The sequence below is a fragment of the Rhamphochromis sp. 'chilingali' genome (genome assembly GCF_963969265.1).
Source record: "Rhamphochromis sp. 'chilingali' genome assembly, chromosome: 17".
NCBI classification, from domain to species: domain Eukaryota; kingdom Metazoa; phylum Chordata; class Actinopteri; order Cichliformes; family Cichlidae; genus Rhamphochromis; species Rhamphochromis sp. 'chilingali'.
Window position 1 is genome coordinate 36,259,406 of NC_137944.1, and position 13,262 is coordinate 36,272,667.

Sequence of the window (13,262 nt, forward strand, 5' to 3'; positions counted from 1 at the left end):
TGCTTTTGTTGTTTGTGATGGATCAGTGAAGGACGCATAAATTACTGCAATGAAATATTGTTGTAAAGAGACAGGGAGCTGAGACGGAGGAATGAAGAGGCTGAACTGGGCGGTGTTGCAGCTGCACAGGATGAGACGAGCCTGGATGATGAGCTCAAAGGGAGGAAGAAAAATCTTCTCTTGTTTATTCATATTTTACATTTATAAGATTCATTTTCAGTTATCAGATGCAATACATTCATTTCAGTTCAGCTCTGAGTTTTAATGACTGTTTGCATTTATAACCAATCAGCTTGTTCCATGATTCTTATGGAAAAATCTGCAAAGAAATCTTCCTGAGGGAGACAGTGCAGTGAAAATGTTCGAGTGGCACTAAATAAAGAAAGAAATGATCAAAGTACTGGAAATACTGAAGTACATCAAGTTGTTATTTAGAAATGTTCCACTTGTATATTATTGAAACTATCGTCTGATGCACAAAATGCACTACAGGATAGAGACAACATAACTATTACTGTGTTGTTGCTAGGCTTTCATCTCAGCACACCACCATACAAACATTCACTCGTGCATTCATCACTAGGTCCATTCAGCGGGCTCAGCGCTCCGATGGCCTCGCCGTCCTGCCTTTCAGACACCTGCACCTGATCCCAGAGGGCACGAGGTCACGCAGGGGCAACGAGACACCAAGCGCTGACCACGTCCTCCAGAGACAGCCGAAGATCTTTTGTGCTGTGTTAATGACCCTCTGCAGGTTTTTAGTGTCTGACACTGAGCAACTGGCATATCAGGCCACGATGCAGAAGGTGAGCACGTTCTCTAAGATCCCCCAGGAGTCTCAAGGAGGACGCTCGCCGAACACAGTTAGGGGAATGTGTTTCCCTATGACGTCAGTTACAGTCTCCTCCGTTTTGATGGTGTTGAGCAGAAGGTTGTAGTCAGCACGACATCTCGACAGTGTTTAACCTCTTCCCCGTACGCAATCTCGTCAATGGCCGTTCTGTCGTCACCAAGTTTACTGATGGTGTTAGAGGGGAAGGGAGGTGTGCGATCATGAGTGTGCAGGGCGTAGACACGAAGACTTAGCCTCGGGTCAGGGTGGAGGAGCAGGCGGTGCCAATGTTAACCACCTGGACAGGAAGTCCCTGATCCTGGAGGGCAGGGTTACAGTGTATATAACTACAGCATTTATATGTTCTGCTCATTTATAAAGCAACTCCAAAATTCTCAGAATTATTCATTAATGATAAGCCACCAAAGTATCCTGTAAATATTTGAAGCTTTTCATTCTGAGCCCCTGCCAGCAGTCCTAACCAAAGCACTGGTGCAACAGACTCACACATGCTCCTCCTTCCCTGGGATCTTTTAATGTTCTCATGAAACAGTAATACCTGAACCACAGTGACACACATGCAGCAGGTAGCGACCTGCATGCTGCAGTTTCCACACCTGCATGTCTACTTGTACAGTCATAGTTGCTGTGGTAACGGGGCGGGCCTCTTGTTGCACCAACAAATCAAACCCGCCACACCTCTGTTGTCCTGTTGGCTAAAAGTACAGCGAGAGACGGGTGAGGGAGGGGCTCAGGTATCAGAGTTCACTCATAAACTCACTAAAGGCAGGTGTGATGTCATCAGGTGAGCCTTCAGACACACACACTGACTCTCAGGTGATCTCGGCTATTTACCTTGAACCCGTCTCACCTGTCTGACTTCACCTGGCCGTCGTCTTTCTGAGGACTCGCTGTAAGTCTTTTCTGACTCTCAAACTTTTCTTTATCACAGGAAGTCTTTTTCTGCTTAGACTTTTATTTTGTAATGTGTTCTTTGTCTTTCCTTTGCACTGTTTTTGTTAGATAACAGTTGTGTCAATAAAGATTATTGACCTGAGCCCAGAGTGTTTTCTCAGATCTTAATGCAGCAACGTTTCAGCTGATTCACAGTGTGCTGACGGTTATAATGTTACAGAATAATGTTTTCATGAATTCCATGCTAAACACCAGAAATGTTAGCTCGTTTAGTCTTGATCTGGCAGCAGGCTCTGGACTAACGCGGTCTCACTGATCCTCAGCAGCAGTAACAACATGGAGTCACGAGAGGAGGAGCCTGATGAGGAAACACAGAGGTCAGAGTTCATTTCAGCCTTTTGATTTCCTTCAGTTTGAAATGTAATCAAACAAAATCATTTAACAAACAGATACGTCCAGCTGTAGCGTCGTTATGGCCAGGGCTCCTGCTCCTCTGCAGCCAATCAGAAGAACAAGGGCTTTTAGCGAGGGGAGGGGCCCTAAAGAGACGATAGAGCTAGCTTCAGTCACAGTCTGAGTCACCTTTAAAAACAACAGCTGGGACGTACATATAAAATAATCAAACACATAACAACAATTTAAGAAAATAAGAAAAGCCTAGTGAGAAATCAGACAATCGAAGCAGTCAGAGGTCATCCTGATGTAAAACGCAGAGAGTAACAGTGTGTTTCAGACAGGTTTGAAACATGTGTGATGTCAGGGAGGTGGAGATGTGAAGGGCACTTTGTTCCACAGTTTTGGAGCAGACTGAAGACTGCTATTGATCACAGACAGCACACTCTGGGCCTGAGCTGGTTGCTGTTGTTGTTGCTGTGTGCTGCTGTAAAGCTGCAGTGTTAGAGAAACAGGAAAGTGTGTCAGTGTGTAACTCTGTGGCCGGGTCATGCCACAGTGGGTAAGAGTGAAATTTAGGCAGCATTACTGGACGAGAGAAAAAAGAATAAACAGAAGTAAAGTATCGCTCAGTGTGCTTCTGTGTGCAGATCATTTCTGAAAGCCAAAGCTACCGAGAGCATCCAAGCAGCCAACAGCTTAACAGATGATACGACCTCTACTAGCACTGCGACAGCTGTGAGCGCAACGTCTGCTGCAGACGGTCGATCAGGTACTGACAGAGCCGTCAGGCATGTCAGACACTATTCATGTATTCAAATACACTCACGTTCATTCATGCTGACCCACTGAGATCCAATATGTAGAGTTCATTCAAACAAATGAACATCATCAGTGAAATTAATCATATCACCAAATCACACTGCTGTGTCTATTACTGAAGGAGCACTATCGCTTTAGGAAAACTCAAACCTGAATCTGCATTTCTCTGCAGACGACGAGGAAACGGGTGACAAACCACTCATCTCCACGCCACGCACAGAGCGGTCAGAGGGTATGGAGAACAAACGGTACGTCCTGGTCTCAGGCCAGTCCCTGTCATGAACTCTGTGGTGTTTTTGGTTTTAAAGATGAGGAGGAGGAAGAATGTGGGGGGCAAATATCTGTTGGAAATGAGGAGGCTGAACAAGGCAATGCGTGTAAGGAGGATGAGGAAGACAAGGAGGGTAAGGAAGACTCATCCAGTTGTTTTTCCTTCAGATGACATTTTCTCTTCTCAACATATTCACAATTTTCCAGCAGATGAACTGCAGCAGGTGTCTGATGTCCAGCCAGGTAACTCTGACAGCTGCTCCTTTATTCCTTTATTTTCTTCTTCTTCGGAGGTTCCTCTCTGATTGTTTCCTGTGTTCTGTCAGGCGGTGGCGACTCGGAGGATAAATCACTGACAGCCACGAGACAGAGACCGGGTACGCAGACAGTTTGTTGTTTCTGAGACGATGAACTTTTCTCTGCTCTTTTGATGCCACAAGAAAGAAAAATATACGAAAGCAAATACGGTGATTCAAAATAAATACATGTGTATTACAAAGTCATAGCTTAAAGCTGCGCACAGGAGGAAAGCAATAATAAAATATTAATAATGAAAAAAACATCAAACTCATTAAGGAAGCCATCAAAAATATTGAAATCTAAAATAAACCATAAATAGCAGTATGTTACTGTAAATACATACAGGAAATGAAAAATAAAACAATATAATAAAATAAAAAATAACAAAGCCTTTAAAACAATAATATTTTGAAATGGCTTCATACATTTTCAGCTGTAATTAAATTAAAATAAACATTTTCATCTCAAACCTTTACAATAATTTTGTGATTCAAATACAAATCTGCAAATAATTCCACTTCCCAGCGACCGGAGGCGGCGTGCACCCACACACTGTGCCACCAACAACCGTTCACACCTATGGCCAGGTTAGCCGTCCACAGACTGAAATCTAGAGCAGAGACAAAATATCAAAACAACCAGAGACACCAACGACAGCTGTGCTGGACAGAGCTGCGCCCATCTACTCCACCACATGGGTGGAGGGAGCGGGCAACCAACAACAATCACACAGGATACGATATTGTTCATAAACCAAAGCAATGCCCCGACGTGCCCAGTAAAAAGATCAGAACCAGACCAGAGCTGGACTGGAATCTGCTCCCCTGTGCACCACCAAGTCATCACTGTTAGCAAGAGCGAGCTCCAAAGACGGTAACTTAGCCGCTGCAGGACCGCATAACTTCTTCTTTGTGTTTTTTGGTGGTGCATTATAGTGATGCGCGAATCATGAACGAATCGTTCAGTACTCGAGAATCACTTTACTGACTCATGAATCATGATTCACAAGCCCAACTGACTCAGTGAATCAAATGACTCAAAAAATGCGATTCACTTTGGTGAGTGACTCATTAAAATCGATTCAGTAAAAAGAATCAAATTTACCATCACTAGTGCATTACTGCCCCCAGCTGGCCTGGAGTGTGGAGAGGACGCCGCTGACTCGCGTAGCTGCCTGTCGCGCCTGTTCAACAGTTGGCAGGAATAAAATATCTTTTTTTTTTTTTTTTTGGAATAGGAATAAAATATCTAACTACACAGAAAATGAGCAAATGCTTTGCAGTCGTTTCGTTTTTCTATACACTGAAGGCAAACCTCCATACAATGAATTCCACTGATTAATAGAAACCCAAGTTCAAAGTCTACAAACCATACAGCTCTAAGACTTACGGGCCAATCACTTCCTCCCAGTATAACAAGCGTTTTCACTGGTCTTTGAATGTTAAGCATGTACATGTTTTGGTAACAATGCTGGTTTAACACAGCTTTCAGCCTTTTTCTCTTAACCATGCACAGCTCCAAATAACTTTTCAGTTCCTGCCAGTTATTCTGTGTTTTATATCCGTGTCATTTAACTCGATAGCAGAGTGTGAAGAAAAGCTGCAGAACTCTGTGTCACGGGCTGCGATGGCAGACTGTGGAGTAGCAGTAAAAGTAGGAAAAACACAACTTGGCGATTCTCCCTGAATCCCACACAGTGCACAAGTCCATGCAAGGTGAGAAAAGGGGCAACCCCCAAAACTCCCGTTCCCACACCTAGACTCCAAAAACACCCCGATTCCTGGTAACACACAAACACACTCAGGTTAGCGGGATATCTACAGTCGTGACGGTTTTCTCATACAAAAGTCCACGGCTGGACTAATGAGTTTTGACTCAAGGATCCAGCGCCGACCAGAGCTCAGCCACACTCTTAAATACAGCTCCCTTGACGATCTGCTGCAGCTGCTGTGGCTGCCTCTAGCGCACAAACACTTCCGGGGATGCGATCCCTCAGGCGACCCAAATCATCCGGGAGCACACACGGAGAGACGAAGGGAAAAATCAGAGAAAACAAAACACCACACACAGAAAAATATACATGTATACAAAGATACATGAGCCCTGGGCGCCTAGACCCAGGCCCCGACACTTTGGCCTTGTTGCTGCCTGGTACCTGGTTCCTCTGTTTGGAGCTCCTATTCTCTCCCTCCTTAAACACCATCCTCTAACCACAGAACAAAGAAAGGCTGCCCATATCACCCATCAAGCTGTCACCGGGACTCATCCTCCCTTAGGTAGTCCTACTAAGCATGACAGGAAAGAGCAATAAGTAGATAAGGGATGCAAGGAAGAGAGCAAGGAGCAAAAATAGGAGAAGGAAGCAAACATGAGGCTCAAGGCAGTGAAACGTAGCCAGCTACAGCTCATGGTTTGACTTTGAGCTATGCTGAGCTGTGCAAACAGTCATGGCCAAGCAGCTTTTGTGGCAGACATTTACAGTAGCTTATCACCCCGCGGGGTGAAAAAACTACTGTGGCTGAGTACGAGCAACAGTTACTACCGAAGGACGGGTCCTGTTCCTGCTCAATCGCTGCCTCGAAAAAAAGAAAGGCAAATTAAGATCAATTTATATTTGTAAAGTAATCCTTTAAAAAGACGAATGAAAATTTAAAATACATATTAAATTATATACAAAATAATAATAATTAATAATAAAGACATTATTTTGTTATCTATGTATATATTCACAGATGCGTGTGAACCTGAGTGAAACTCGCAGTCCATGGGCTGTAATACAACGTCGGCCCCCTTTGCAGCTGTAACAGCTTCAGAGTGTTTCTGGAAGTTTCAGGCTACGTTCACTCTGCAGGTCTTAATGCTCAACTCCGATTTTTGATCACATCCGATTTTTTTGTCTGCGTGTTCACACTACAAACAAAATGCGACAGCAAACGCACTCTTTTGTGAACCCTCAAAGCGGCCGCATGCGCAAAAGAAGACGTCACACACAACGCGCTCCGTTTAGACCCAGAGCAAACTTATTGCTGTTTTAGAGGAGCGGTGCTTCAAAGGATAGCTGCAGTACAAATAAAATGTTCACGTTTCTCCAACGTTGTTCCCAACAGTTTCACTGGATGGACAGGAAGCGTTCGTGATGTCTTCTCCGGCGCTGATAATTGGCGTCTTCTTGTGTCAGACTTAAGAGACGTATTTAATGCGACCTGACCATCAAACAGCAGTCGCTTTCTGAAACATCGGATATGTATCGGATTCAGGACCACATATGAAAGTGACCCAGATCGGATTTGCGCCGTTCACACTGTCACACCATGATCGGATAGATGGGTCGCACATGGTCAGAAAAGTCGGATTTGATGAGCTTTCGCCTGCAGTGTGAACGTAGCCTTTGACCACATCTTTCAGAAGCGGATTTGTGAGCTCAGACAGTGATGCTGTCTGATTCCCCCCGCCCCCACCAAACTTTACACTTGGCACAGTGCAGTCAGATTCATGCATCACAGTCCCAGATGGAGAAACGTGATTGGTCACTCCAGAGAGCACGCCTCCACTCCTTTACAGTCCAGTGGTAGCATCCTTTACACCCCTGCATCCGAGGCTTTAGATGGTGCTTGCTGATGTAAGACTCGGATGCAGCTGTTCATCCTTGGAAACCCTTTTTGATGAAGCTCTCTACGTGCTGTTCTTGAGCTAATCCGAAGGCCACGTGAACTTTGGAGGTCTGTTGGGCTTGACTCTGCAAAAAGTTGGGAATCACTGTACACTATGTACCTCAGCATGTGCTGCTCTGTGATCTCATGTGGCTGAGTCGAGGCAGGCAGAATCTGCAGCTTTTAGGCTTTTTTTCCTTCAAAAACTAATGTTTGCGCTTACTTGCTTTAAAAAAATGAAAATAAAAATCCAAACAGGCCCTCATTGTCGGGTGGCTGTCATTGGTAAACAGAAACATTCAGCAGGTATGTCACTGTTGACATACCGTGTTCTCTCTTTCTGCAGCTCCTCCCAGCACTCTAGCTTTGACCAGCCCGCCGCAAGCAAAGAAAAAAGTCCTGGTGGCTCCGACTCTCAGCCTGTCATTAGGTAACGAAACAATAGCTGGGAATTCTCTTTAAAACTCCACAGTTTTCGTTTCATTTCGTTTCAGCTCTTTGGTGTTGGGTTGCAGGTCGCAGCGGGTCCATGGTCTCTGATGACCTGCCTTCTGTCTTCCTTTCCCCCTCCCCTGAAGATGAAGACGACCAAGCACTTGACTTTGATCTAGATGCTATAGAGACACCCTCAGACAGCGAATCGCTGCCCTTCCCAATGTACGACCTGGACCTGGAAGGTGAGCGGTCATAGAGAGGTCATACAGGCCAAGGTTTGCGAACAGCTGTTTATCTTCTTACCTGATTGTTTCTCAGATGACCTGCGGCGTCTTGGTGTTGCCTCCAGCCACCACAGAGGTCACAGCTCCAGGTCTGACCCACAAACTGGTTGCCTGATGGAAACAGACCAGAGCGGACTGGGTTTTCTGGAAAGGGAGGATGTGGTGGACAGCCATGGCACCAGGTGGCGTTGTTTCACTACAGGTGACCCTCCGCAGGAGAGCCGGGTCAATATGAGCGTCCTGGAGCCGTTCCTCAGGGTGCTGTCTCATGGAGGTACTGCTAGCTACCTGTGCACTGATTTACCTGTTTTATCTGTCTTTGAATAGCTTCCGAGAATGCATGTGTGAGGTCAAGAAATGGCTTTTGGCAAATACTCTTATCCTTAATGATAAGAAAACCGAAATTATGATTTTTGGTAGTAATGCCCTTCGTGCCAAACTTCGGGATGCCTTTGGTTTTCTCACTAGTTCTTTCTCTGACACTGTTAGGAATCTGGGTGTCTTATTTGACAGCTCATTTAAACTTGATAAACAAGTGTCTGCTGTTGTCAGATCTAGTTTTTACCAGCTTCGCCTTATTTAAGATAAGATAAGATAAGATAGAACTTTATTAATCCCTCGGGTGGGTTCCTCTGGGAAATTCGATTTCCAAAAAAGCACAGCAACGACAGAAGTTACAGAGTTACAGAATATTATATATATACACACACACACACACACACACACACACACACACACACACACACACACACACACACACACACACACACACACACACACACACACACATATATAAATACAGAGACAATATAAATAAAATATACGAAGGGGATAAATAGGAATAAAAATAAAAATACAAGTGAATTGCACATTTCAAATATTGAGTCTATTGCACTGTTGACTATTTACAAAAGTATTGCGCAAGGTATTGCACAGTGAGGTGAAGAGGCACTACAGCTTAGTTGTTCCCCCCTCCTTTGTCCTCCTGTCTCCCCTCCCTCTCCCCTCCAGAGAGGAGTTAAACAGTTTGATGGCGTGTGGGACAAAGGAGTTTTTAAGTCTGTTAGTTCTTGTCTTGGGGAGAAGCAACCTGTCACTGAACAGACTCTTCTGGTTGTTAATGGCCGTGTGCAGAGGATGCCCAGCATTGTCCATAATGTCCATCAGTTTCTTTAATGTCCTTTTCTCTGCCACTGTCACCAGAGTGTCCAGCTTCATGCCGACCACAGAGCTAGCCTTCCTGATCAGTTTCTCCAGCCTGGATGAGTCCCTCTTTGCTGTGCTGCTCCCCCAGCACACCACAGCACACCACAGGCAGGCCAGGCACTATATCCCGTATAAAGACCTAGAAAAGCTCATCCACGCCTTTGTAACGTCAAGGCTAGATTACTGTAATTCACTTTACTGTGGTCTCCACTCTTCCCTTTTACATAGATTACAGACAGTTCAGAATGCTGCAGCACGCATTCTAACTAAAACCAAGAAGTTTGCCCACATTACTCCTGTCCTTGCTGATCTGCACTGGTTGCCTGTCAAATATCGTATTCAATTTAAAATTTTGTTGTTTACTTTTAAAATTACCAATAACACTGCACCAAGCTATCTTAAGGAACTTTTAAACCCATATGCTCCTGCTAGGGCTTTAAGGTCATCCTCACAGTTACTGCTGGTTCAGCCCAGATCTCGACTGAAATCTAGAGGTGATCGATCGTTTGCTCTAGTTGCACCAGAGCTGTGGAACAATCTCCCGATTGGCATCCGGGCATCTGATTCTATTCATTCTTTTAGATCACGGCTAAAAACATATCTTTTTAAACTTGCCTTTTCTACCAGTTAAATGCTGGCTTGCTTGCAGTGACCTATTGACCTATTGTATTAAATTCTCTGCTATCTTTCCATTACTGGTGTCTTTTATCATGGTGGTACAGTCTTACCTTGCTATAACCTATGTGCTGCAGTTTACTCTTATTGGTGGCTTTTATCTGTGAACATAATTCGTTACCTTTATGTATTTGATGTTAATGTGTGAACTGTTTTATTTTTTATTGTTTTATGTAAAGCACTTTGGTATGCCCAAGGCTTTTAAATGTGCTCTATAAATAAAGATTGTTGTTGTTGTTGTTGTATCTTATGCCCCCTCACACTTTTAACACCTGTTGGCAATCCAGGTTACTATGGAGATGGTATGAATGACATCATCGTGTTTTCCTCCTGTTACCTGCCAGAAAACTGTCTGGAGAACTACCAGTATGTGATGGATAATCTGTTCAGGTAATGAACACACATTGGCCTCTGACCCCTGACCTTCACCTCTGAGTCACTGCTCTTACCTACCCCACAGTGAGAATCAGACTCAAAGTCGTGGCGAAGAAAAAGACGGATCAAAAGGCTGAATTTGTCTTAGTGCACAGACCCACTACGGGTTCCAGTGTAAAACCAGTAAGAGTCTATGTGGATGTGATGGTGCTGAAGGGGAACTGGCTCTGGTTCAGCTGTCAGATAATTGACCAGTGGCAATGCGGCAGATCAGTTCAGAGCTTTTGCGATCGACCGCCTCACCACTGCCTCTCTGTATGTATCAGGTTCGTAGTGGGCACTCTGGAGCTGATGGTGGCGGAAAACTATGTGATCGTGTATCTCTGTGCTGGAGGTCAGAAGGACAAACTGCCAGGAATCAGTTGGCTCAGAGAATGCTACACCACCATCGACCGCAGGTAAGAAAAAGCAGGTCCGAACATCCATCCGTCCATCTGTTATCGTCTGCTTATCCAAAGCCGGGTCGTGGTGGTGGCAGGGCGAGCTGCTATTCATCCTTTACACTTCCCAGTTTCTGTTGCGTGTTTTGTCTCACTCCCATTTCTTCTTGTTGCATGTTGAAGCTCTACTTGGAACCTTGTTAAGATCCAACGATGCAAAATAGGAGTTTTTGCCATTTTTCACGTGGTCTTAAACTTTTGATCAGGACTTTATCAATGGGCACATATTCAAGCTTTATTTCACTGATGTGTCCAAAGCTCAGGGATCTTTTTCATTGCTAAGAATGCTTACTCAGCCTAATAAATAATAAAAACACAGTTTTAGATCCAGTTTTTTCACTCGTGGCTGAAGGAGAGGGGTTTATTATTATTATGAATATCTGGAGGACATCGTCTTCATGTCATGAACTGATTTTCAGGTGATTTTCAGGTGTGCCAGGCATAATTTTTAATCTATTTCCTCCTTCATTCACCTGTTTTCAGTCTTTTAACTTTTTTTTTGTCTTTTACTTCACAAATTGTATTTCATTGTTTGACCCTTAACCCTGACATAGGCCCTAACATCCATGACCCAGAAATGGATAAATGGGAGACCATGGCTGGATGGATGATTGGATGTTGGTTGGATGGTTGGTTTATTCCAGCGGTCCCCAACCCCCGGGCCTCGGACCGGTACCGGACCTCGAGAGTTGAGGCTCAGGTGTGAAATGTGTGGTTTTCAGGGGTTTTATCGGTTTTCAGCGTTATTTTGTTATCGTTTTGATCGTTAACTCGGTTTTCCTGGGTCTTTTCACGTGTGTTATGAATAAATCTTCGTTTTTTTCGGTACCGGTACTAGTTTTATTTTGTTGTATTTATCCGCGACATCTTAAAGGCCGGTCCGTGAAAATATTGTCGGGCATAAACCGGTCCGTGGCGCAAAAAAGGTTGGAGACCGCTGGTTTATTCCAAGTCCCTAATTCGGTGTTTCTTTATGATTTTGGTGATTTTCTGCCTGCAGGTTGAGGAAGAACTTGAAGGGTTTCTATGTGGTTCATCCCACCTGGTACATTAAAGCTCTCATCACCATCATCAAGCCCTTCATCAGGTGCACAATCTTTTCTTCATCACCACCCGTCTGATACAGACACAGATCATTGTTTTGCTAGTAAAAGCTTATAAACCCCATCATGCTGTTTTCTTGGACAGGAAGTGGTCATATCTGAATGACTAAAACTCAAACTGTCTTTTTATTTCATCCTCAGCACCAAGTTCAGCAGGAAACTTCAGTTCATCAGCAGCTTAAAGGAACTTTCTAACGTCATCCCCACTGAGCATGTTCAGATCCCAGACTGTGTCAAGCAGTGAGTGACATCATTACTTATTTGTTCAAAGCTGACAGATTAGACGTATGTTTTAAAACACATTTCCTTATAAATGAATTAAAAACAGGAACAACCTCAGCTGAACACAAGAAATATTGAGACATATTGATTTCCCCGCAGGTATGATGACAGCCTGTCCAGGTGAGACTCCAGGTGGCGCTGCAGAGTCACGTACGTGTTTCTCTGACATCCAGCAGGATCTTATGCACTGTGTCAGCATTTGGGCTTCCTGAGTGAATCGCCGGCACTTCAAGACTTCTAACTTTATTGACAGTTTGTGTGGTGAACAGTGTTAATGGGTCCAACATCTTTATGCTTTCAGTTTAAACTGAGGGCTGTTGCAGTATGAGCCAGGAAAGAACAAGTGTCCCCTCAGATACATGACTTCATTTGTGATTTTAACTGAAACATTTCCCACAGTTACAACCTGGTTTGTAGAACTTAAAATTAAGAGTATTAGGACAAAAGCACAATGATGTAAAATGAACAGCAGGTTCTGTGCGTCCTCAGAACGACACGCAAACATTCAAGTTTGATACAAAAAAGTGTTTGTGAGCCAGAACTGTCAGAGATTTCAACGGTGGATATTTTGAATCAAAGGGTTTTATTTTAGAAATGCGTTTTTAAGGTTTGTAACACATTTCCTCCAACTTTCAGTGTTTTCTGTCAGAGTTGAACCTTCAACCCTGTCTGCAGTCAGGGTTCGCCTTACAGTGAAATGTTCTGTGCTGCTAAATAAACTCCCAATAGTTCCACAATCTGGGCTTTGTGTTTGAACCTCCCGCTTCCTACTTTGCAAGATTCACACTTCAAAATGATGCTATTATAAATAATGTTATTATAGACATGGTGCTGATTCTCAGCTGCTGGGCTGTGATCCTGAAAACAGCGAATAGTGTGCACAGTCACTGAGAACGAGTCTGACTCACTGCTGGTGATGCAAACGGCTCGATATCCCAGAATCCTCTTCTGCTTTGTAACATCTGTCACATCCTCTTTATCGAGGATAAGTGGAACACCGATATAATTATAATGATAAACAACTGGATATAACTGGCTCACTTTCTGTGTGTTCATCACATGTTAGTTACCTGAATGTGTATGACACGAGGGATAATCTACAACTGCAACCCATCTGTTAGCAGAGCCTGATGTAAGGTATGTTTGCTGCTGAAGTAAATGTCTTTTGTAGTGTGTCACCACCCCACGCCTGATCCCGACTCCCCACCCAGGAAAAAAGA

The 13,262-nt window shown here is 44.0% G+C and overlaps 1 protein-coding gene across 4 annotated transcripts; it reads left to right on the plus strand.

Moving 5' to 3' along the window:
- Positions 1–183: 183 nt before the first annotated feature.
- On the plus strand, positions 184–12,773 carry LOC308384513 (BCL2/adenovirus E1B 19 kDa protein-interacting protein 2-like). 4 transcript variants are annotated; one of them, XM_080863038.1, is made up of 15 exons: positions 184–1,745; positions 2,071–2,124; positions 2,791–2,912; positions 3,135–3,194; positions 3,271–3,366; positions 3,440–3,475; positions 3,559–3,609; positions 7,529–7,612; positions 7,698–7,859; positions 7,936–8,175; positions 10,127–10,172; positions 10,484–10,615; positions 11,658–11,744; positions 11,902–12,000; positions 12,142–12,773. In XM_080863038.1, the coding sequence occupies exons 2-15, from the start codon at positions 2,084–2,086 to the stop codon at positions 12,164–12,166; spliced, it is 1,281 nt and encodes a 426-aa protein (XP_080719164.1). In that variant the 5' UTR covers positions 184–1,745; positions 2,071–2,083; the 3' UTR covers positions 12,167–12,773. The 4 variants fall into 4 exon arrangements, with proteins under 4 accessions (XP_080719164.1, XP_080719162.1, XP_080719161.1 ...); XM_080863036.1 differs by having other exon boundaries at positions 186–1,745; positions 2,074–2,124; positions 10,070–10,172; XM_080863035.1 differs by having other exon boundaries at positions 187–1,745; positions 10,070–10,172.
- The last annotated feature ends 489 nt before the right edge of the window (positions 12,774–13,262 follow it).